General features: G+C 52.4%; 1 protein-coding gene across 2 annotated transcripts in view; it reads left to right on the forward strand.

Moving 5' to 3' along the window:
* The first annotated feature begins 948 nt into the window (after positions 1-948).
* Tafa5 (TAFA chemokine like family member 5) overlaps positions 949-22,020 on the forward strand; it is a 212,803-nt gene continuing 191,731 nt past the window's right edge. The window contains exon 1 of one of the 2 annotated variants that reach the window (XM_042265520.2): positions 949-1,230. In XM_042265520.2, coding sequence (XP_042121454.1) covers positions 1,119-1,230 — 112 coding nt within the window. In that variant the 5' untranslated portion in view covers positions 949-1,118. The remainder of the gene's footprint in view (positions 1,231-22,020) is intronic. The other variant, XM_042265524.2, reaches the window with a different exon arrangement.

Raw genomic sequence — 22,020 nt, forward strand, 5'->3', positions numbered from 1 at the left:
AGCGTGTCCACTGATGTGTAGGAAGGCAAGGAGAGGAAATCTCATGGCCATGTACCCACAGGGCCATCTGGGAAACACCTGGATTTATGAGTCACCTCCTGGGCGTCAAGGGGCTTACTAGGAAAGGTGGAAAAGTGACTTCACCCAACTCAGCTGGTTTACAGGTACAAACCTCTTCCACAATGACAGGAAACGCACAGCAGAGAAGCCATAACCATTGCTGCCCTCCTCAGAAAACCGGCTCAGTGACTTTGCCCTACACATACTCTGGAAGATGGAGGAGGAGAGCAGGCACCAGGAACCAGAGCTTAGGTAAAGGCTGAAGTGCACTCTGGACAAGGAAGTGTTTCTGGGCAGATGTAAAGGAATGTCTTAGGGTGGACGCTAGAGTCCACAGGGTGGCAAGCTCTGGAGTAAGGGCAGGGCAAGTGCCCCCAGATGCTCCCTGGTGGGCCTAGAACATCAATGCACACCCTGGAGCCCTGGTGCTGGACACAAGTGGGCAACAGGCTCAACGCAGCATCCTTTGCTTGATCTAAACTCTGGGTTCACTCTCCCGATCCATACCAAACAAGGTCTGTGACCCCAGGGCCTTTGGTGGAAGACTCTGGGAGGGTCCCAAGTCCACAAACTTCCCTCTGGCCCTGTGGGTCCTGCGCACCCAGGGTCCAGGAGGCTATGGGTACGCTGGGCCGTCTCTGTCGCCATCCAGAGGCCCGGCTGGGGCTCGCCGTCCCCTCTGCCCGCCTCCCTCTCCAGTCCCGGGCCAGTGCGGGGCCCCGTCACGCCGGGCACGCGCTCCAGGCGCGCCCCTCGCACTGGTGACGGGGCGCGCCGAGCCGGGACGCGCAGCGACGCCCAGAGCCGCGGGCTGGCGTCCCCGGGCGGGCGAGCACGGGCGCGGGCGGCGCGGGCGCGGGCGCGACGCGGGGCGGGCGGCGCGGGGCGCAGTGGGCCGGGGCCCGGGCGCGGCGGCGGCAAAGGAGCACGGGGACGAGGAGGAGGACGAGGAGGAGGATGGCACGCGCGGGGCCCGCACGTGGAGGCCGGCGCGGGGGCGCGGGCAGGGCCGGCTGCTGAGACGCGCTGCTGCCCCCCGCGCGGGCACCGCGGCTTCAATGGCGCCATCGCCCAGGACCAGCAGCCGGCAAGATGCGACCGCCCTGCCCAGCATGTCCTCAACTTTTTGGGCGTTCATGATCCTGGCCAGCCTGCTCATCGCTTACTGCAGTGAGTACCGTGCACCCGGGCCCCAAACGGGCCTCAGATCCCCGGCTCGGCCCCTGCCCCAGCCCCGGCGGGGCGGCCCGCGTCGGTGCAGAGTTGCGAGCGCGTGGCGCGCGGTCCCGGGTCCTGGCCGCTGCTCCGCTGGCCCGGGAGGGCTGGGTGCAGGCAGCTCCGGGTTCCAGGCACTCCGCCGCCGGGCACACCAGCCCGAGCGTGCTTCCGCGGACTCGCCAGCAGGGCCGGCGTCAGGCCCAAGCCGGCACGGCGCGTCCCTGCGCGGCGGTGCCCGCTGCCTGCTGCCCGCCGTGCGGTCGCCGCTCTGACCCAAGCTGGCGACCGAGCGGAACTGCGCGCGCTGAGCTTCCCGCCGGCGACACTCCCTCCGGGGACTTGTGGGGACGCGGCAGCCGAGCCCGAGCGGGACTCCTCCGGCGGGAGCGCGGCTTGGGTTCCGACGCGTGGCGGAGCTTCTGCCTTGCTGGGAAGCGGGCTCGCCAGACGCTTTCTGTAAAAGGAGAAGTAAGGGGACGGATGCCACTGGAGGGGAGGGCCCGCTACCGCTACGAGGGTGGTTTGGAGGAATGAATTGGCGACCCAGTGGGTCTGGCGAGGGCTGCAGAGGGAGGTGCGGGTTGGTCGGTGCCTGGTACTGGGCGCTGGAGCTGGGTTGGGCTGGGAGCCGGACGGTGAGTGGTGGTAGGTCGCATCTGGGAAACGATTATCTGAGTCCTGTACGTACAGATTTGGGGCTGGTGTAGGGTGGGAAGGCATTGTCCTGGCTGGTGCCTGGTGCCTGGTGCCTGGTGCCTGTTGGTAGCTGGTGGGGTGGGTGGAGGCTGGTTAGCGTCCCGGGCACAGGCTCCAGCAGGGATGGGAGCTTGCCTGGTTACTGATTCTTGCCTTCCCGTCGTCTCTGCGGACAGGAAGAACTAGTGCCAGGGAACACCTGTCATGGAAAATTGCCACAGGCAAGGAGGGGTGGTGATGAAAAAAATATGGATTCTTTACAAAATTAAAATAAAATAAAAGGCCACCATCAAGCGATTCCTCCCACTCCCCCCCCCCCCCCCCCAGCCATCACTAGAGCCTGGGGCCTCCTCTCGCCCAATTCCAGCTCCTCCTGTCTCTGTAATGAGATTGCAGCAGCCTCGGAGACTCAAGTTATGATCAAATTTGTCGTCAGAGTCCTGGGACAACTCTGCTTTGAGGATAGCTTAACCCCCAGCATGGAGGCGTCTTGGGGGAAAGTCAAGTAGACCCAGAGCGGTAATTGCCCCAGTTGTTTCAACCAGTCTGCGTCCCCCTGTGTTGCTGTGGCACCTCCCACTGAGGATCAGCAAGCAAGAGGATGGCTGCTGGTAGCGGTCTAACCTGGTTGCCCTAGCTGCCCTAGGAAAGGAGTATGATGATGTGAGCCACAAGAGACTGCCCATTGCTCAGCCTTCTGCAGCCTGCTGGCTACTTTCAGGGGCTTCCCCGGGTACCCTTGAGCCTTGCTTTCTTAGTGATACGGGAGGAGTCAGGTAAACTCCAGAACTGGACAGGGGCTGCCAGATGGAACGCACTTTCCCGGTGCTATCCCCCAAATGGCCCATTCAGCAGTCTTCGTGTGTGTTGGGGAGTGGGGGTGGGGGGTGGGGCACAGGGAGCTGAAATCTGGAGCTGGCTGTACTTCCTGGGCAGGTTCTGTTAACAGTATCCTTGGGTCAGCATGAGAGTCCAGAGCTACAGACTGGGTCGGTAGAGGCAGTTCTGCCAGTGGGGAAAAGGACAGCTGTCCACTGCTGCTAAGTGAATGACAACCCAGCTCTTGACCAACACTCTGCACTTCAGCATGCCACCAAGCTGTACCTTGTATCCACTCACAGCCAGTATAGCCTCTGTCCCTCGTCTTCCAGCCCGCAGTGTGAATCAAAAACGTGTCCTTACTTCTTCATCCCCTTGATCTGACTGGAGGGGACGGAGTCTCATACACGCAGAGAAGGGGCAGGAGAGTCAGCTTCACCCTCCTCTGTCTTTAGCAGGCCTCCCTTCCATCCTGAAAGTTCGTTCTCTGCTACAAGGGCAATTGGTAAGAATGTCTTATCCAGAAGAGCCTTTTAATAGCAGAGCTTTGAGCAGCCACATTTTGATGGCTGTTTCCATCTCCTCGTAATGGAATAATTGACAGTAAGCTAACGTTTTTCAGACACACCCCATTACACCAGAAATGCAGTTGGAGAAATTAAAACATTTCTCTAAAATACAATATAACATCATGATAATTTATAGCTGGGAACTGCAATCCTGGGGGGAAAAGAATATTCCATTTTTCTTAGCATGGAAAATGATAATTAAATAGTTCCTGTGATTTCCAGCCTCTCGTTCAACATATCTAGGATGAAGGATAGTTAGCATCCTTGTGTGCAAGATGTTTCAGTAAGGACTTTTATTACCCTAAGCGTCTTTTTGTTACAGAGCAGATACATTTGGGAAGCTGCTTGTCCATCTTTTAGGGCTCGGGGATGTAGCCTATGGTGTGTATGTTTCTCTGTAACACACATGGTGCTCACTTCCTGGCACTAATCTGAGGAAACTGGATTATTTCCTGGCCTGGTTTCTGTTGGGGGGTTCAACAGCTCTTGCCCATTGGATGTCCTTTGCTAGGCGCTTGAGATTCATATTAAGGAGGTGGGCTCCACCCTCTGGCTAGAGAAAGACCTGCAGTCCACCAATTAGGCTGGTTGCTATGGTGACTCAGCCTTGTCATTTTTCAGGGATTGGGGAAGAATTGCCAGGAAGAGAGAGAGAGAGAGAAAGAGAGAGAGAGAGAGAGAGAGAGAGAGAGAGAGAGAGAGAGAGAGAGAGAGAGAGAGAGAGAGTCGTCAGTCAGTCCCCCGTGAGGCTGCCTTTAAAATGGGTGTTCTAGTTCGTGTGTGCTCAACGTTACTTGTAAGGTCCACTTCGTAAGCAAGCACCCAGCGTGCTTACCAAGGGCTCCCGGCAAAGTTAGGTGACAGCTGTTGTGAGGAAGGGGCAAGCGCTTTATTCTGGGGCTTGGGAAACTCCTCAGAGTGTGGTTTGGAAGGGCTGGCGTGTTTGAATTGCTCCAGTGTGTGGAGCAGGAAGGTCAGCCGGCCAGACGCCGCTGTTGAATGAGGTAGGACCTGGGGCTGGTGTGCCGTGTACCATGCTTGCACCAAAGAGTTCTTCTTTCCACACTGGCTTGTGCCGTGTTGGGGGATAATAACAACAAGGAGCGTGGAGAAAATGATGAGCTTTGTGACACCGAGCCTTGACTTTGGTGCTTGGGCGCAGCAGTGTTCAGTTCTGGAATAAAGGAGACCGCTTTAGCATAGACGGCAAGTTCCGTCTTCAGAGCCGCGTGGTGGACAGACGCTCTTGGCATGTAAATGCCGTAAGAATGGCCTCATTTCAGAGCACCGGGGAGTCCAGTGGAGGAGAGGCATGGGGGCTGCCTGTTTAACATAGTTTTGTTTTGTTTTTCCAAACAAATCCTGTTAAAATTGAATTGTGCCGTTCAGTTAAATCTCACGGCCGCAGCTGCGAATAGAAGAAATTACAAACAAGTTTTGAATTGTTTTTAATCCATTAGAATACTAACGGACCGTAGGCACTTTGATGGTCCCCAACATGCATTTCCTTTACAAATACAATTTGTGGCATATTTAGTGGAGATGACAATGTGCTGTATTCCTGCTGATCAAATGTGGCTTCTGGAGTTCTCAAAAATACCAGAGGCTTCAGGAAGTGATGCCTTTCAGGAGTCAGTCAGGTGCTTGCATTCTCTCTCTCTCTCTCTCTCTCTCTCTCTCTCTCTCTCTCTCTCTCTCTTTCTCTCTTTCCCCTCTCCCCCTCCCTGTTTTTTTGTTTATTGTTTTTTTTTTTTGATGAATGTCCTAGGGTGAAATGTGCTTTTCTTTCAGCCACGTAATATAATGGTAAACCATTTTCCCTAGCTGCATTCAGAGCCCCAGGAGGAAGGAGGCAGAGGCTGTTTGCCTCCTCCGAGGGTTTTCTGTTTAGAAACCTGCAAGGAGCGACTTGGACTTGACTATCCATCTCCTTCTTTTCAGAACCAGGGCTGCTCCTGGGCAGAGGGTCTGGACCACCTCTGTCCTTCCCCCAACCTCTCCTTGAGGCCAGTGTCTGCTGCCTTCTTTACACTTCCACACTGGGCTGGCTTCTTGCTCCCACCAAACGTGAGCTATCTGGACTTCAGTGAGGTCAGAGGCAACCGGAACCCGAAGAGAGCTTGACTAGATAACACTCCTCCCTGCTAAATTTTCAGACCTGGACCTGCTTCTACACCCAGGGCATAAAATATGTAGATCAACTTTTGTGGCGTGAAAGTACTTTCAGGTGACTTTATGGGCGTAATTATGGGGGAATGTTATGATAATGCCGCAGTAGAAGAGGGGAAAAAAAGCAAAACATTAAAATCCCCATTTCTTTATATAGCTCGGCAGCTGCCTCTTTAAAAGACCTCATTTTTGCTTTAAAACTTGGTGTGCTGGAGTTAATGACCTCTACAGATTGCCACCTGTCACCCAGGCCTACAGTGATGCCCAGCCCCTGAGATCAGTGTAGGAGTGGATGAGCAGCACCCTGGCTAGAATCTGGGCCTGGCTGATGAGGGCTCCCAGCTGCTTCTAGGTTTGTGTCACCAGCCACTGACTCAAGGCCTGTGAGGGCCAGGAGCTGAACTGGTTGGCATTCCACCTTCCTTCCTAAAGGCTCACTTCCATTTACCAGTACCTCTGAGCTGCCTCGGGGATTTCTGTGAACTGGGGTTTCTATGCAGGTCCCTGGCATCCCCCTGAATGTCACTGACTCCTCCTCCCTTCCGATGTCTCTGCTCCAGAGTGCACCAGCTAAATATGAAATAGTGTGAGCTGTCCTGGAGCTGAGCTATCCTGGCTTAGACTTAGCGTTGGCAGGGAGTCTGGGTGACTGTTCTGGGAGGTAAGTGGGGCTCCTTTGGGACCTTGCCCTTCCACATCCTGGGAATCCAAGCCCCAACTTAGCAGACTCTGCCATTGAGGATGGTGGATGGCAGGACTCCTTTGTTACTCTGTGGTTTGTCTCCCCTTTGCAAAAGACCACCTGTCCCTGGACTCACCTTCCAGGCTTCACAAGGGAGGCCAGAGTGGTGTGTGAAGCTGGAAGTGAAACCTCTGGCATGTGTGTTTAGTGTGTGCTGGGAAACTTCAGGCCTGTGCCAGGCTGTGGAGGACAGAAGTAGACGAGATGACTGCTGTCCTAGAGCTGACATCACTGTGGGGAAGGCAGGCAGTCTACACAGAGGAGAGACTGGAGAGCGTTAGGAGAGGCTCTCTGTCTACCACTGCATTCTCTAGGATCCTTGGGCTGTCTCTTCTCACCACCCACCACCCTGCACTGGGCACAGAGGTGCCACCCCATCCATGTTGGGGTTAACCAGTGGCCCCTCACAGTCAGCCTACTTGTTTGGGCTTTGTTTGCAGAGCAAGAGACAGGGAGGGCTATGACAAGCAGATGGGGCAAGCTAGTCCTCAGGGTCCCTGATGTCAAGAGGATTGTCACAAGGAATAGGATGTCCAGAGTGAAGGACCAGTTGATCATGGCTGTGGGGCGTGGGTGCTGTTCTCTGAATGCGTATGAAACAAAACACAGAACGCTCATCCTGTACTCCTGTTGAGGCAGGAGAATCTGATTCCAAGTTCAAGGTCAACCCAGACAACTTAGTGAGATCCTGACTCATAATAAAGAGGTCTAGGGATTCACAGCTCAGGGGTAGAGTGTTTGCTTAGCACAGCACAAGGCCTTGATTTCTATCGCTCCATTGCAAAGAAAACCACAAACCACAAAGAAGTCAACCCCTCAGATAGGCTGTAACAAGCTGCTTGTGTTTCTCTTTCATGCTGTGGAAGACACACAGACAGACAGACAGACACACACACACACACACACACACACATATACACATACAGAGCCACCCACTGCTACTCTCCCAGTCATATCCTGGAGCCTGAGTCTGTTTGCTAAGTCTGTCTGAGTCTTTCTGCATCCCTTGCGATCTTGGGATGCAGGGATTCGGGGTGCGCGTTGCTGGTCTACCTGATTATAAGTCTTGGCTCCTTCTCAGATGGCCATCTCTTTTAACTCTCCCCAGGCCTAGAGCTCCCCAACAAGTGGTCCCACTCACAGGAAGCCTTGCCTGTTAGTTCCTGAGGCCCTGTCCCTCTCTTCTCCCCAGTTTCTCCAAACAGCTCTTCCTCCTTTATGCTTGGGGTCACCCTTGCTCGGTGTAGAAAGAATAAACAGCTTTTTCCCAGAACGCTGCAGGTGCTTCACTGCCTTCTGCCGATGTTTGCAAAGCTAGAAAAGTCCAGAGAAGGTGCCATTTCTACCTCACCACAGCCGGTAAGCTGGAGGGAAGCGATTGAAGTAACTGGATAGTCCTGCATCAGGATCAGCTCTTATCTTTCTATGGCTTGGGAAGGACGGGAAGGACTGGATGACCCTGTTGATAAGTGGGTGTGTCTGTAGAGCAGAGAGCTCGGCCACAGGACTAAGGGTGGTGCTGAGGTGTAGCAATGGGATCTCGGGACTGGGGTGGACAGGGGGAGAGAGGCTGGAGACTGAAAACAGGCGCTGGCTGGAGCAAAGAGCCATTGCCTTCTGCAAAGGGACCGAGCCTTTCAGATCCCTGAAGACCCATGGTTCTGACAGTTTTATTGAAAGGAAAGCAAATGGTGGCATTCCTGTCCTGTGCTCACTCTTTTAAAAAGTGTACCTGGGGGTAGAGGGGGCCTTCTCAGGGTGCCAGAATACAAGACTCTTCACCCTCAGGTGAGTTCCTCATTTGCTTAGCTCTAACAATCAGCATATCCTTGTCATCTCCGAGGACTTTTCTTTGCTCTGTTCTCACTCTGAGTCAGTTTCTCAAGGGCATCTTAGACACCTGGACCATCTCAGTGCACTGGAGGGTATGAACAGCATTCCCCACCCCTGACACACACTTCCATAGCCCTACCCTTTCCTAGTTGTGCTGACCAAAGGTGGCCCCAGCCACTTGTCCCTTGGAGACTGGATGCTCACGAGTTTCCTGCCTGTCAGTCCCCAGTGGACAGGAATGTGCAGGCATCTCTCAGCTTGTGCGATTGAGACTTCAGAGTTCTGGACTACTGACTGACAAGGGGTGAGGCTGAGAACCCTTCTGAGCTGCACAGCCTGTTTGGGGTCCAAGGGTGTCCCACTGCAGGGACCTGGTAGGGCTTTCTTCTGCCTAGAAGGCTTGTGTGGGCTTTGTGGATGCTGTGAGGCCTCTTCCTGGCTGCCTGTGCTGTTGGAACCACTTTCTGCTACAGGGAAGGTGTCTCCACACGTTCCCTCAGCTGCTATTTTCCAGAGCTGGGACCAGCGCGTTTTGAAGGTTGCTTGCAGCCTCTTTTCCGAGTCTTCATTTTCCGTAGCTATCACACATGAAGCCATAGCGCTGATGGTGGTGAAGCCATTTAGAGGCAATCAAACATCCCGGGTCCAGCGTAGTGACAGAGAAGCCCATTAACCCTTCTTCATCCACCCACTTGCTTAATTATGCTCTTCTCTCTTGGAGGCAGCCCAGTTCCCATGTGTGATTTCACAGTGTTCTGGGGTGTCTAGAGCCCGTCCTTTTCTCTGTGGGAAGTTCTGACCCTGTTTGTGAAAGCTTGGCTGCTTCGTTTCAGTGTCTGGGAAGCTGTGGCCTGAGACTACATTGTGGGGATGGAGAGTAGGCGTGGTTCTGTTCCAGTCTGCCCCTACTTCAGCCCCAGGTCACTCTGCCCTGGGTAAGTGCAGCCTCCTTCAGGTGCTCCCCAGGGACTCAGACCCATTCATACCTGAGTATCTTCTCTCTGCCAATATGCTCTTTTCTTGTGGACACTTGGGTTGGGATTTCTATGTTTCTGTATTTCAAAGGCAAACATGACCCTTTCTGGTTTCCTATCATACATGGGATGGCCACATATGTCCCATGGGAGAACTGAGATGTGTGTTCTGGTGTGGTGACCAGCACCCCCCACACACACACTCACAGTCACCTGCAGTCCCCAGATCATCTACCAGAACTGTATATCTCTGCCTCATGTGTCCCATGGGAGAACTGAGATGTGTCCCGATGTTGTGACCAGCTTCACACACACACACACTCACTCACTCACTCACTCACTCACTCACTCACTCACTCACTCACTCACAGTTACCTTTAGTCCCTCTATCATCTGAGGGAACTGCACATCCCAGCTCTTCCTCCTCGATAGGGTGTAATAAACAAAATCTGTCTTCTCGGTCTCCAACCGCAGTAGCCTCTGGAGACCCCAGGTTGATAGAACAAGGGGAGACAAAGGCTGGACTGTTCTTATAGATCCCTCAAGGTTCGTCTGTTAATCTGTCCTTCGCCCAGCAAGGCAAGGAACTGTGAGTGTGGCCCAAGAGAGGGCACCGTGAAAGCCAGTTAGGAGGCAGTAGAGATAGACCCCGGGGCTCTTGATCCTCTGCACTAGGCCTTCCAGGGTCAGTGTGACTTGACTACTGTGTGTCCTTTGTTCATGTCACACCCCAAGCAAGGGTCTACCTTCCTTCTTTGGGTCCTGGTTCCCTTGCTTGAAATGGATGGTAGTAACTGACCTCCAGGGCTGAGATTTTACCATGGGTGGATTGGAGATCTCTCACTTGGACCTACAGAGTCTGTCTGCAGCCTCAGAATCAAGGTGGAAGGCCACAGTATGCAGCCACGAGACCCCCCCCCCCATACTCTGGCATTCTCCCTTGTCCTTGACCAACACAAGGCCTGTAGTGACAGCTGCTTACTTTTGGCTTTAGCCATGTCGCCTATGGGAATGTACCTGTCATTCACTCAGTGAAGCCGATTATTTCCCAATAAATATCTCTGCTGTGTTTCACTTTGATGATTCAAAATGAGCTCCAGAGGACATGGCAGGTATCTCCGGAGGATCCTGGCCATCCACGGATCTCCAAGTTTGTTGTTGAGGTGGGCATGCCTGGAAGACTGGTGGTGGCTGGCTGGATTATGGGCTCTATGCCTGCAAGATTGACATGTGAATCATAGAGTTCTCAGCTGGTTCCTATCTACCCTTGACCACCTCGTTGGCAACAGTATACAGCGGCACACCTCAGAACCCTCCTAGGGGCTTCCTTATGCCATCAGGGATGAGGGAAGGCAGTTGAAGCCCGGGCCCGTGTATATAGGCTGAGGTGTATCTGGTGCCTGAAGCATTTGCAGTGAGAAGACTTGCTGGAGTGATAGATGCTTAAGGTCATGCTGGGGACAGCCCAGAACGTCAGTCTCATTGTTACTTGGTTAAAAGATGGCTCTTTCCTTAAGTGGCACTGTCCCCTGTCACCCACACTCGGACATTCCCTCATCCCAGGTCAGCTAACCTAGAGTCTCAGAACAGCTGGTTCACTCCCTTCACATGTCTTGAGCTGAAGGAGGTTTCTGTTCTGGGCACGGCCACTCTGAGCTCTCCGAGGAGCTCAGGTCCGGGCCCTGCCTGGGAAGGCAAAGGCAAGGCCCGTACAGCACAGGCTTTCCAGGGCATCTTCATGCCCTTCAATTGTACTCACCACCTCTGTACCAGCCCCAGCCCCCTGTGGTGCTCAGCAGAAATGGAAAGACGAGGACAGCCATGTCTGCTGCTCTCAGGAAGCTCCCGTTTCCAGGCAGCACAAGGTTTGGGGTGGAGAGGAGAGGGTTTTAAAGGTGGAGGGACTTCCAGGGTAAGCTCTGTTGGCCTCACAGTCTTGTCTCTGCCACTGAAGCATCTTAGAGACACAGTGTGTGTCTGGTGGGAGGTGCTTTCCTATTAGACTCAGAGCGAGGCTGTGGATGAGCTGAACTGTCCGCCCATCAGAAGTGTAGATAAACAAAGTTGAAGGTGCTTCCAGCCTCTACCCGGGAACCCCCATGAGTCCCAGAACATCTGATGAAGTGGGGGATGGGAACTGAGTTCATTGAGGAACCTAGAAGGGCCTCCTTTCTCTATCCTCAGAGGCCGTGTGTGTGTGTGTGTGTGTGTGTGTGTGTAAGGGCTGGGTTGGGTGGAACATTTCTTGATTCTCTCTGCTCGCCTTCCAGGCATCCCAGCCAGCATACCTGGTACCTATGCACCGTACCCCAGCTGGTAGATGGCTTCTGAGGAATTTCTCAGGAAACAGAATTGAGGCAGTGCAGATGTATGTTCTAGAGTCTGAGGACTTTGGGACACCCTGTTAATTTCACTGAATGACCTCATCCACCATATGTTTTGGATCTTGAGCTTCGAATGGGAATGGGAGGGACTATGAACCCCATAGAAGCCTTTTCTAGTCTCATCACTGACAGCCATGACCCAAGAGTTATCTGCCTTCTGAAGTTAGGAAGGGCCATGCCTATGTTTTGTCCATGAATTCTTTTCTTCATTTCAAAAGCCACTGGGTAGCAAGACAACAGAGGAATGTTTTTTTCTGGCCTGACTGACCTAAGAATAGATTTTAAAACCCTGTTAATGTTTGGGCTGCTATGAAACATCCAGACTGAGTCAGAAAGGAATAGATGTGGCTTGTCTTGTATCTGCCATGCATTTGATTATATTGAACACCCAAGTAAGCCAATTTAGAGGAGCCTCAAAGCCTGGAGCCTGAATCTGGGTGGCTCATTTTATGGGATATTGGAGCAGTCTTTGGAGGTTTCCAGAGGCTCTTTGCTATGCTGTTTTTTTTTTTTTTTTTTATCAGATAAAATGCTAACAACTCCAAAGGATTCTTAAATGCTGCGTGGCCCCATGCTAGTGGCCTTCCATCCAGAGAAATACTTTTACTATGGTTTAAATGACATCTCTCCTGTAGCATTTTGCCACGTGATGGCATATCCTAAATCAAGTGAAATGGGTTCATTAATTGGTGCTAATTTATGTTTCTCAGCTCCCATGCTATGGTGGCTGAAAGAGCCAGGCAGAGTCGTCTGTAGCCTGAGGCATAGCTGTCCCCACTCTTTTTGCCCCTCTCCTCACTGGCTCATTTCTGGGAAGGACCTGCTGGCTGGGTGTGGAGAGATGAGTAGGAGGCTTGCTCTGTTTCCCACCAATTGTCTCCATTTGTGAGGGACATGGGGGCTTGGCCTGGGCAAAGCTCTCAGCTTCTGTGGGACTGATGATGTGTAGAATTCTATCCTTGGTGAAACACCTTTGAGTCTGAAACTCCACACGAAGCTAAGTGTGTGGAAACTCCAGTTACAGACCCTGAAGACAGATGTCTTCCCTCTGGGAACCTAAGGGACCCACTGGGGTTGATTCTGAATGGGGGACTTGACTGCTGGAGCTGTTGTAGATAATGAAGTTGGAGAAGTTTCTGAAGGCCAGAGCTTGGAATCCTGAGCTCCCTGGACTAAGAAAATCACCCTAACAGGTGAGTACATGCACTGGGACTTTGGAATTGTGTGATCAGCAGATTCAATGGCTCTGGCATTTTTCCTGTTTCAAGACGTGGGCTACTGTCCCATAGAGAGGTGGAGTTTCTCTCAGGAGACCACATTTGGGTCCGAATCCAGGCTCTTCCTGAGCACAGCAACATACTCTCTCGCTTCTATTTTTGCCCTGATGTTCCAGAATGGAGCAGAAGCCATTTGTAAAGGCACTTGGAAAGCCTCGGAGTCTTCACTGAGTGTCAGGACATTGAACTGAACCTCAGTCATCAACCTCTCCTCAGGTAGCTATGTGGCTTCTCTGGAATCCAGAAGTAGCCAGAATGCTCTGAGAGATGAGAGCACACCGTGTCAGGTGACCTGGAACACATGGGACAATGGCTCCGGAGGACAGATCCAGGACTGGCTGATCCTATGCTGAACAGAACAGCGGTGCAGGTGGGGGGAACCAGCCTGCCCATGGTTTCTCTATTCTTACCACATGAAGTGTATGTTGTAACTAAACAAACATGAATTAAACAAACAAACAAAAAAAACCCTGCCCTTTTGTAAAAAAAACCCCTAAGTGCCTGCCAGCATCCAGCTGTTCCTGGGGAATGTGACTCAGGGGTTCCCGTTCTCACCTGCCGCCATTGCCACACTGATTGTGGAAGCTGGATTTGCTTTCTGCTGTGTCCTTACCTGGACTTCTACCTGGCTTGTATGTACATGTGACTCTCTCTGTTGACCGAGCACCTCCATCTTGGCGTCTGAAGCCTCTGTCTAGGACCTACAAGGGAGGCTGTCTGCAAATTTTAACAGTATCCACAGTCTGAGGCTGTGGGCCCTGAGTGTATGCTTCAGTTAAAACCAATGCAGTAGCATGTACCCATGCACGATCCTTCACCAGGAGGTCACAGAGATCACTGGCACGTAGAACACATCTTGGAAGACGTGACAGCTGCCACTCAATGATAGAGCATGAGGTGGGATTTGAGGAGACGTGGACAGGGTCAAGAGGGAAGTCCACTTACCTCTCTGATGATCGACAGGAATGGGAACAAAGACCTTGAGAGAAAAGGCAGCTGGGCTGGTGTGGTGTGATGTGGGGCTTGGGAGCCTCTGAGCTCAGCTTACCTAAGCAAAACTCCCTGAGAAGCCCTGGCTCCCAGGTCACAGCCCAGGAAGACCTAGAGTCCATTCAGTCCTTTCCCCATCTTTTCTACTCATAAAACACGTGTTAGCTGTAGACTGTGTGGAGTGCTCTACATCTGCACACAAGGCTAAGAATCCTCAGCTTTTCATGTTCAGAAAACCCAGAGCCCCTCCACCCTACAGTGTGGTACACCAGTGATGGGTCTTGGCTATGTCCTCTCTAGGTGGGCCATGTGGCTCAACAAGACACATCAGCATTGCCTGGCTGACAGGTACTTGCAGTTCCCGAGGGAAAGACTCTTGTAGAAGGTCCACTCATTTGCTGCTGCTTCTTCTGGAGAGCATTGCAGGGCTTTTCGAAGTTTCAGGACTTGACCTCTAACGCCATGTGTTGGACCAGGAAACACCCTGTCTGACATCATCACCATGCTCAGGGTATGTCATTGGGTTAGGCCAGCTTCACTGCTGTGACAATACCGTAGTCCCCAGGGACCCACCCATTCTCACCAGAATCCTTTGATTTCAGTAAGTGTCTATGTTTTCAATTTCTTGTTGCAAACAGATGGTACCAGCCACTGTATGTATTTCACTGCAGTGACCCTCCCGGTGGGAGGCTAGAAGCCTGAATCCGCTTTCTATACACAGAGAAGCGGAGCGTCATAGAGAATCACTGTGGTGCCCTTTAATCTCTGTGTGAGATGTTGGGTTTTGAACACTCAGAACCCTCACCTCCACATCAGGCAAGGATGATAGCCTTTGGTCAACACCATGTTCCTAAGCTACAAAGTGTCTCTTCATTTCTGTTTTACAGCCACCCCTTTCTCTGGCAAAGTTTGGCAGACCCAGAAACCCTTGTGGCAACACCCTTACACCCTGCCAGGGTGAGGAACGGAAACTTTGTGTTTCAGTTGCTGTTATGAGGAGGCTCTTCCTGCCTCAGGAAGCCAGGGACAGCCTAAGAGGAGGGGGCTGACATGTGGGTGGTACATCACCCCTGTTCAGGTGAAGTTGGCTCTCCATGGGTAAAGGGCACCTGACAGTTGCAGGTGCTGAATAGTCTCAGAGAGGGAGAGCAGCATTCATGAGCATCCCCAGGCTGGTGGCCAAAGACTGGGCCCCAGGATGCAGAGAAGATAGGAGGGCTTCAGGGAGGTGATGCCACGGAAGGAAGCCAGGACTCCGGCTGTGATTTGGAGAAAGTGACCCCCACAAACTGTATGTTCTGTGTGTCTGTGTTTGTGAAGCCCATCTGCAGACCATCTGACAGACCCAGGCAGCAAGGTGGTTGGAGCCTGTCGAGGTGCCGTGTGGGAGGGATGCCTCTTTGTGGATGATGTGGGTTGAGGCATCCCTATCCCTTTCATGTGTCTTGGCCACACTACAGTATAGAATAATGAATAATGTCCTTCACTGTGCTTACAGACAAGTGGTAATTTCCAAGAGACTTTTAAGTAGAACTCAGGGCAAATAAAATCTGAAACTAAGACTCCCTGGGTGCAGACTGGCAGGGAGACCAGAAGGTAGGCCAGGGGGCCAGCCTGTGCTCACTCTTGCTGCAGAGGCAGCATGGTGGCTTTCAGCAAGCACTCTCCCCTGGCCTAGTACTAGCCACACACAGGGGGCTTCTTGGAGAGGAAGTAGTATTGGGCCTGGGTCCCCGCAGGACCAGCATGCATCCAGCAACATGCTTGTAGGGGGAGACCATGTTCCTTTGGTTCAGGTTGTATTTCATTTAGAGGGGTGGCTTTGCTTCTGGGCAGCATTCAGTACCAGCTATGTATGGGATTGGGAAATAGTGGGATTGAGAGAGTGTAATACACTCATTCCTCCTACAGCATGGCCAGAGCCACTGTGAACTTCCTGAGACTGGGTGGTTCACTCTGGTGCAGGCTGAATCCCTGAGTTGGTATGACTCATGTCTGCTGTATGCCCTGGTGCCCTGGCCTTGGGCCGAGTGCAGAAAGAGTGACCCGTGTATTGCGTGTTCCCTGCAGGCTCCCGTTTGCTCTGGATGTGGCCCTTCAGTGATGCTGATGCCTTTTGGAGAAGTCTGTTTGGGCTGTTTCCTTCCTTGGGACCAGAGCTTCCTGCTAAGATGAAGCTGGAGCTATCTATCAGGGTTCACAATACAATGGCCTCAGCTTGGGTGAGGTTTCCCAGCTGCCTAACTGGACAAAGGAGAGAAGGGATAGGGCTGAGCTCTTTTTCTGTTCTTAGAGCCTTTCATGCATTTCTGTGAAAAGGTCCCATGTGTCCGTCTTTCTGTTTGTTTCTCTGGGATGCCAGCTCCCGATCCTGAGGCCAGTTGCCGTGTGGTACAGCAGAAGGGGGCAGGGCAAGGGAATCTAGTGCTGGCCACTAGCTGCCACCCATTCCTGTGTGCAAATGGAGGAAATGCGCACACACTCCCCCTGAAATTCCACACTGAGAAATTTTCATCTCAATTAATGTAACAATAAGTTTTTGCAGGCTGCGGCAGTGGGCACTGGTAAAGTAAATGACACCTTCTTGGCACCTCACGTTGGTGAGAAGGCCAACTGATTATTTTTATATTACAATCCCCAGGCGTTGTCAAATTGATTAATAAATTCACTGAAGAGCTGTTAACTCTTAATAAATTCAATTTCAGTATTTGGGGGATGACTTTGTTATGACCTTTGAGTCTTGACGCTCTGCTGTGTGGGCATCGGCATGGGCTTCACATCCTGGGTAGTGGCCACAGGCTCTCCTCTGGACCTGCCTAAATGTAGGGAGAATGTCTATTAGCTATGTTCCAGTAGACGTGGTCTTGGGTGTACTGAGGTGACATGTTGGGTTCTTTGGAAGGCAAAGCAGAATAGGAAATGTCCACTGGCCACATGGTTCTCATGGTCTTTTCATGACTTAAAGTGTCCCAGAGTGTTCAAGTCACAGTCACAAGACTGTAATTCTGGGCTGACCCTTTTGTGGCATCTCTAAACTCAAAAACTGCAAGGCTTACACTTTAGTTGCCGTTTTGATGGTGAAACCATAGTGGCCCAATGCTGGATGAACCGTGGGCCTCCCTTCCAGGCCAACCTCTGTTAGTGACCTTTCTGCAGGAAGAGACAGAGGTTCCAGCAGGCTAGTGCAGAATTAGGTCGTCATCACGCAACCAGGGCATCAGGCAGACCCCAGCAACTGTAGATCCCTGTCCCAAGTCATTGTTGCCCTGCGCTTGGCCATATCTACTCTGCCACTCACTTTGATTCTATGCCCAGGGTTCCTCACTCCTTCCACCTGTCTCATCTTTCCTCCGGGTCACCTCTGTTCCACCCTGGTGGTCTTCTTCTTCTTCTTCTTCTTCTTCTTCTTCTTCTTCTTCTTCTTCTTCTTCTTCTTCTTCTTCTTCTTCTTCTTCTTCATCATCCTCTTCTTCTTCCTCCTCCTCCTCCCCCCTCCTCCTACTTCTTCTTCTTTTTGTTTTTCAAGACAGGGTTTCTCTGTGTAGCTTTGGCACCTTCCCTGGAACTGACTCTGTAGACCAGGTTGGCCTTGAACCCAGAGATCCGCCTGGCTCTGCTTCCCGCGTGCTGGGATTAAAGGTGTGCACCACCACCGCCCAGCTCCTGCTGACCTTTCAACAACCAATTCCAAGGCCTCAGTGTAGAGCCTTGGCCCTTCCTAGCTCTAGGGTCTCTCCCACTGTCTCCCCACACCTGGCCAGTACTCCATGGATGCATCCTTATGGCCTGGCAGGAGTTCTCTACACTTGCAGAACGTCCTATCTCTCAGTAGCAACTGAGCACTGCCTCCTGATTATGTGGGAGCGTCTTCCCTGGAGGACTGGGAGTCTGGCCTTGGAACCGGCACAGACACAGGACACTCTGCTGCCAGCCCCTTAGGTGTGTCTGTGGATGACACAAGGCATAGGGTAGTGGCCATGCAGATCCCAGCAGAGGAGGGGACATCTAGAGCCACTCTTCTGAAAAAAAAAAAGTTGTCATTTCAACCAGATGGGAGACTTTCTGGGCTCCTTACCTCAATTCCAACCAGAGCCATCTGGGCATCGCTTTGGTCTTTATGGATAGGTGTCCCTCCTCCAGGTAGGTTCACCTCCACCCTGCCAGGTCAGAGGGAAACCAAGGAGGCTACCTTCGGACCCCAGACTTTCCCTGTGTGATCGCCTAGCAGCACCACCACCCAGCTACCTCCAGCCTTGACCTCTTATCAGTCAGGAGACAGAAACCCAGTGACATAGGGCTTCACAGCCCGCCTTCTGATTGGCCCCGCAACATTCCTGCCGTTAACTTTATGGTGCACTACCCAAGGACTAATTAAACCAGATGGCGGTAAAACTCTAGTAGAAGCACAGAGACACTTTTACATTTAAGTTGATCAAAATTAGGTAGAACGGCATATGCTGGTGGAGATTGAGAATTTTTTAACTACATATTAATGGCCTCGCTTAATACCCTCCTGGAGAGCTTAGCACAGCCTGGGCCCATGGCACCACACACGTCACATCTTCCTGTCCTTGTCACCCAGCCGCGTGGTTGTGGTGCAATTTAAGCAAGTGGAATATTCTCCACAGACATCCTCAAAGTATCCTGGGGCATTAACTGCTGAGCGGAAGGGGAACATGCCCCACTCGCTGTCAGTGCTGGGGATGCCACCAGAGAGGCCATATCCATGGTGATGGGACCCCGTGACTTTGTAGAGTGAAGCCCACTGGCTTTAAGCCTTTGAAATGCTTTGGCACCTCAGATTTGTCCCTATGTCTGAGGTCAGGGGCTAGGGGCAGGGACAGTGCTGAAGTTCACAGTGTCTCCCATGTCAGATGGAGGAGGATTTCCTGTGGGTTGATGGCTGGGTCCATGTTGGAATTTACCTTCTAGGTGGAGTATGCCTCCCAGCCTGGGGAAGTGTGGTTACCTGTCTAGGCCTGCTCAACCCAGAAGATAAGACCCCCCACCCCCACCCCCCACACTTACAGAGAGATCCAGCTGTTCCTATAGCCTCACTGAGTTAGGTTCATTTGAGATGAATTTGTCCTAGTGCAACTCACCACTGCTACATGTTTTTTTAGAGGCATTTGGTCTAGCCATCCCCTATGTGACCATGGCTTACAAGTCCTCAAATGTCCTCCTTACCTCAAAAGAAAACTGTGCTGTGAGATGGTCACTCCTCTGTCCCTCTGCCCTAGAAACCCCAAAGGTTACAAGTGTTATGAGAGAGACCCCCCTAGATCTGGCATGTGGGACTTCTACCTCATGGCCCCTCCCTACATCATGGAAGGTAGCTAGTCTCTGACCCATATGTGTCTACATGTGTGTGGGGTGGTGCTCTAGTCCCAGGAAATGGACTCCCAAGTTGGCTTCATCTTCTAGGCCCACACTTCTTTCAGAGATAGGCTCTTTGGCCAGTTGACAGGGCATCCATAGCCATGTTGTTCACACCAGGAGGTACCCAGTGGAGGCCAGAACCTTAGACCACAGGCTTCCAGGCCGGTATAGTGTGCTGCCTGTGGCAGGTATTAATGGAAGTGACTTTTCCAACTCCTTCCAGGCCCTCTGCCCTTCCTCTTCTGCTACTTCTGCGCCCTCTGAGACCCATAGTGTGAGTCTGGATCTGAGAGGATGTCCCAGAAGCCAACTCTGGGTAGGCCCGGGCCCAGAGCATGCTCAGTGCGGACTAGGAAGCTTGTGTCTGCTCTGTCCAGCACACACGCACGCGCACGCACGCACACACACACACACACACACACACACACACACACACACACACACACACGCACATATTTGGAACTGCTGATCACTGGCTTGGCCCTGAGCTATCACAGGCCTTGAACTGTGTCCCAGGAAGAGGACAGGCCTATACTCAGGGAGCTTCAGAACCCAGTCCAATTTGTGCTGCCTTGTCCTGCTAACTCCCTGTCCCTATGTCCCGTGGCTACGATGAAGCCAGATAGTGTGATTTCCAGGGCCAGGCTCTCTGCTTGGGTGCCCAAGAGGCCTACGGTCTCCCCCATCCCTTCCTTCTGTGTGTTCCTCTCTCTGCTGTCCTCCTGGGCAGGCGAGATGGGGGTGAATGCTGGCAAAGGCCCACCCTGTTTTCCAGTCCAGTGACGCTGGCATGTGACAGCATGGGGGCAGTCCCATGAAAAGCCCCTTTGTCTCTTCTCACTAATTAAGAAATAGCAGCAGGCCTCAAGGGAGCCGGGCCCTGAGTCCTCTCTGGATGCCAGCCCTGGTCCTAGGGCTAGCAGCACAGCCAATGGTCGACTTCATGGAAGACCCCAGCCTAAGCCCCACCCCTTTGATGGCCAGTGCATCCTGAGTAGGTCTGTAAGACCTTTTGATTCTTGAGGGTCCATGGAGTGAAATAATGCTGGAGACTATCAGGACATTTGCCACCCAGGACAGGCCTGCACTCCTCCTGGGCTGTCACTGAGACTTTTAGTTCGTATCTGAACTGGGAGCAGTAGCCTCTGGGCCCTCACTGCTCACATGATGGGGCAGAGAACTAGGTAGACGAGCTGCCAGTATTGGACCCAGGACCTTTTCACTCTATCTGGATGCTTTATCCACACCCCGCCCCCTTAATCTGACGAGTCATCCCTCAGAGAATGAGATGGGGTGTCCTCTCATCTTCTCTCGTAAATCAGGTTCCGCGTACAGCCTTGGGAAGAAGCCGTGACTCACAGTGGCTCTCATATGTTCCCCCATGGCTGGATACACTCCAATCCTGTATCACAGGCATAGCTGTCTCTCCTAGAGCTGGGCTCCAGCTTAGTGGAGCTCCTGATGGAAAACTAGGTAGGTCCTCCAGTAGAAAAGGAACACCCCAGGGACGTCACATTGAGCAGGCCTCTGGCCTCTGGTTTACGTTCCCACACTTTGAAGGGGACAACCATGCTAGGACAGGCAGATGCTGTATGTCTCCCCGTTTTTGTCCTCCAGGAAGCTGGGCACACTCACAAGCAGGACAGACGGTAGAGCAGGGCTTTCTCAGTGTGACAAAGGTGTCAGGTTCCCACTAACACCTATCCCCACAGAGGGAGGACCTGTGGTCCCCAGGGCAAGCCAGCTCCTCCTACCAGCTCCTCCTGGACCCTGTGCAGGCAGCAGGCTCCAGTAGCTGACCCCAAGCAGGGAGCCATAGGGAAGTTTAAATTTGAAAATTAACATGGAATCAAAAGAGACAGAGTAATTTTTCATCCTGCTTGAGAGGTTATTTGCTTTCTCAACCGATGCTTAGTGTACTGATACATGATGTCAAAAGGTAAATGATTTTAAACCAGATTCAATTTAAATTTCATTACATATTTGTAAGAGATAGAGGCCCCAAGAATCCCTCGCCTTCTCTTTGAGCATCTTTCACTTTTAATAACTCCGGTGCCTAATACCCTAATCTATTTATTACACAACCGTGAAGAGGGGCCTGCTCCTAGGGAGCGGACTCCATGAGCCTCTGAGAAGGCCTTGTCTCTGAGGTGACCCCAGGACTGGGGGTGGGGGGTGGGGACTCTCCTGCTGGCAAGCCCATCTCCTCATTGGTCCTGGAGACGCACGTGCCATTCCAGGTGAATAGGGAGAGACATCTTCCACAGAAGCCGACTGGGGTGTGATACCTTCACCAAAGCAGACTGGAGCTTTTGAGATGGCTCAGTGGAAAGAGGTGTGTGCCTCTAAACCTGGCAACCCAAATTCAGTCCCTGGCTCCCTCATGGCAGAAAGAGAGAGCTGTCTTCAATGTGTTATCCTTTGAACTCCTTATGGGTGCCATGCAAGGCATGTACATGCACACAACACACTTAACAAAGACACACACACACACACACACACACACACACACACACACACACACACACACAAATCAAAACATGTAAATGAAGACAAAACAAAAAAAGAAGTTGGGGGTGTGGTGCCCTGTGTCCTGCTGTGTCAGGGACCGTGAGGGGACATTTGGGGAAGGCTCCTGTGATGGCTCACACATAGGGAAAGATGGGGAGTTACGAAGCTGCATTTGTGGGAGGATGTCCTGTGACAGGAAGTCTTTAGCAGCAGAGTAAGGGGCTGTCTAACTTGGCCAGGAGGGATGGGCAAGCTGGTGATAGGTAGAAGGCGGCCAGGGTACCTCAGAATCCGAGCACAAGCAGAGAGCCTGGGACAGGTCAAGGGTAGATTCCCCTCTTATTCCCAGAACGTGCCAACACTCTTTTCCTATGGCTCTAGGGTCTTAGGTATGGAGAT

The sequence above is a fragment of the Peromyscus maniculatus genome, chromosome 20 (assembly GCF_049852395.1).
Source record: "Peromyscus maniculatus bairdii isolate BWxNUB_F1_BW_parent chromosome 20, HU_Pman_BW_mat_3.1, whole genome shotgun sequence".
Taxonomy (NCBI): domain Eukaryota; kingdom Metazoa; phylum Chordata; class Mammalia; order Rodentia; family Cricetidae; genus Peromyscus; species Peromyscus maniculatus.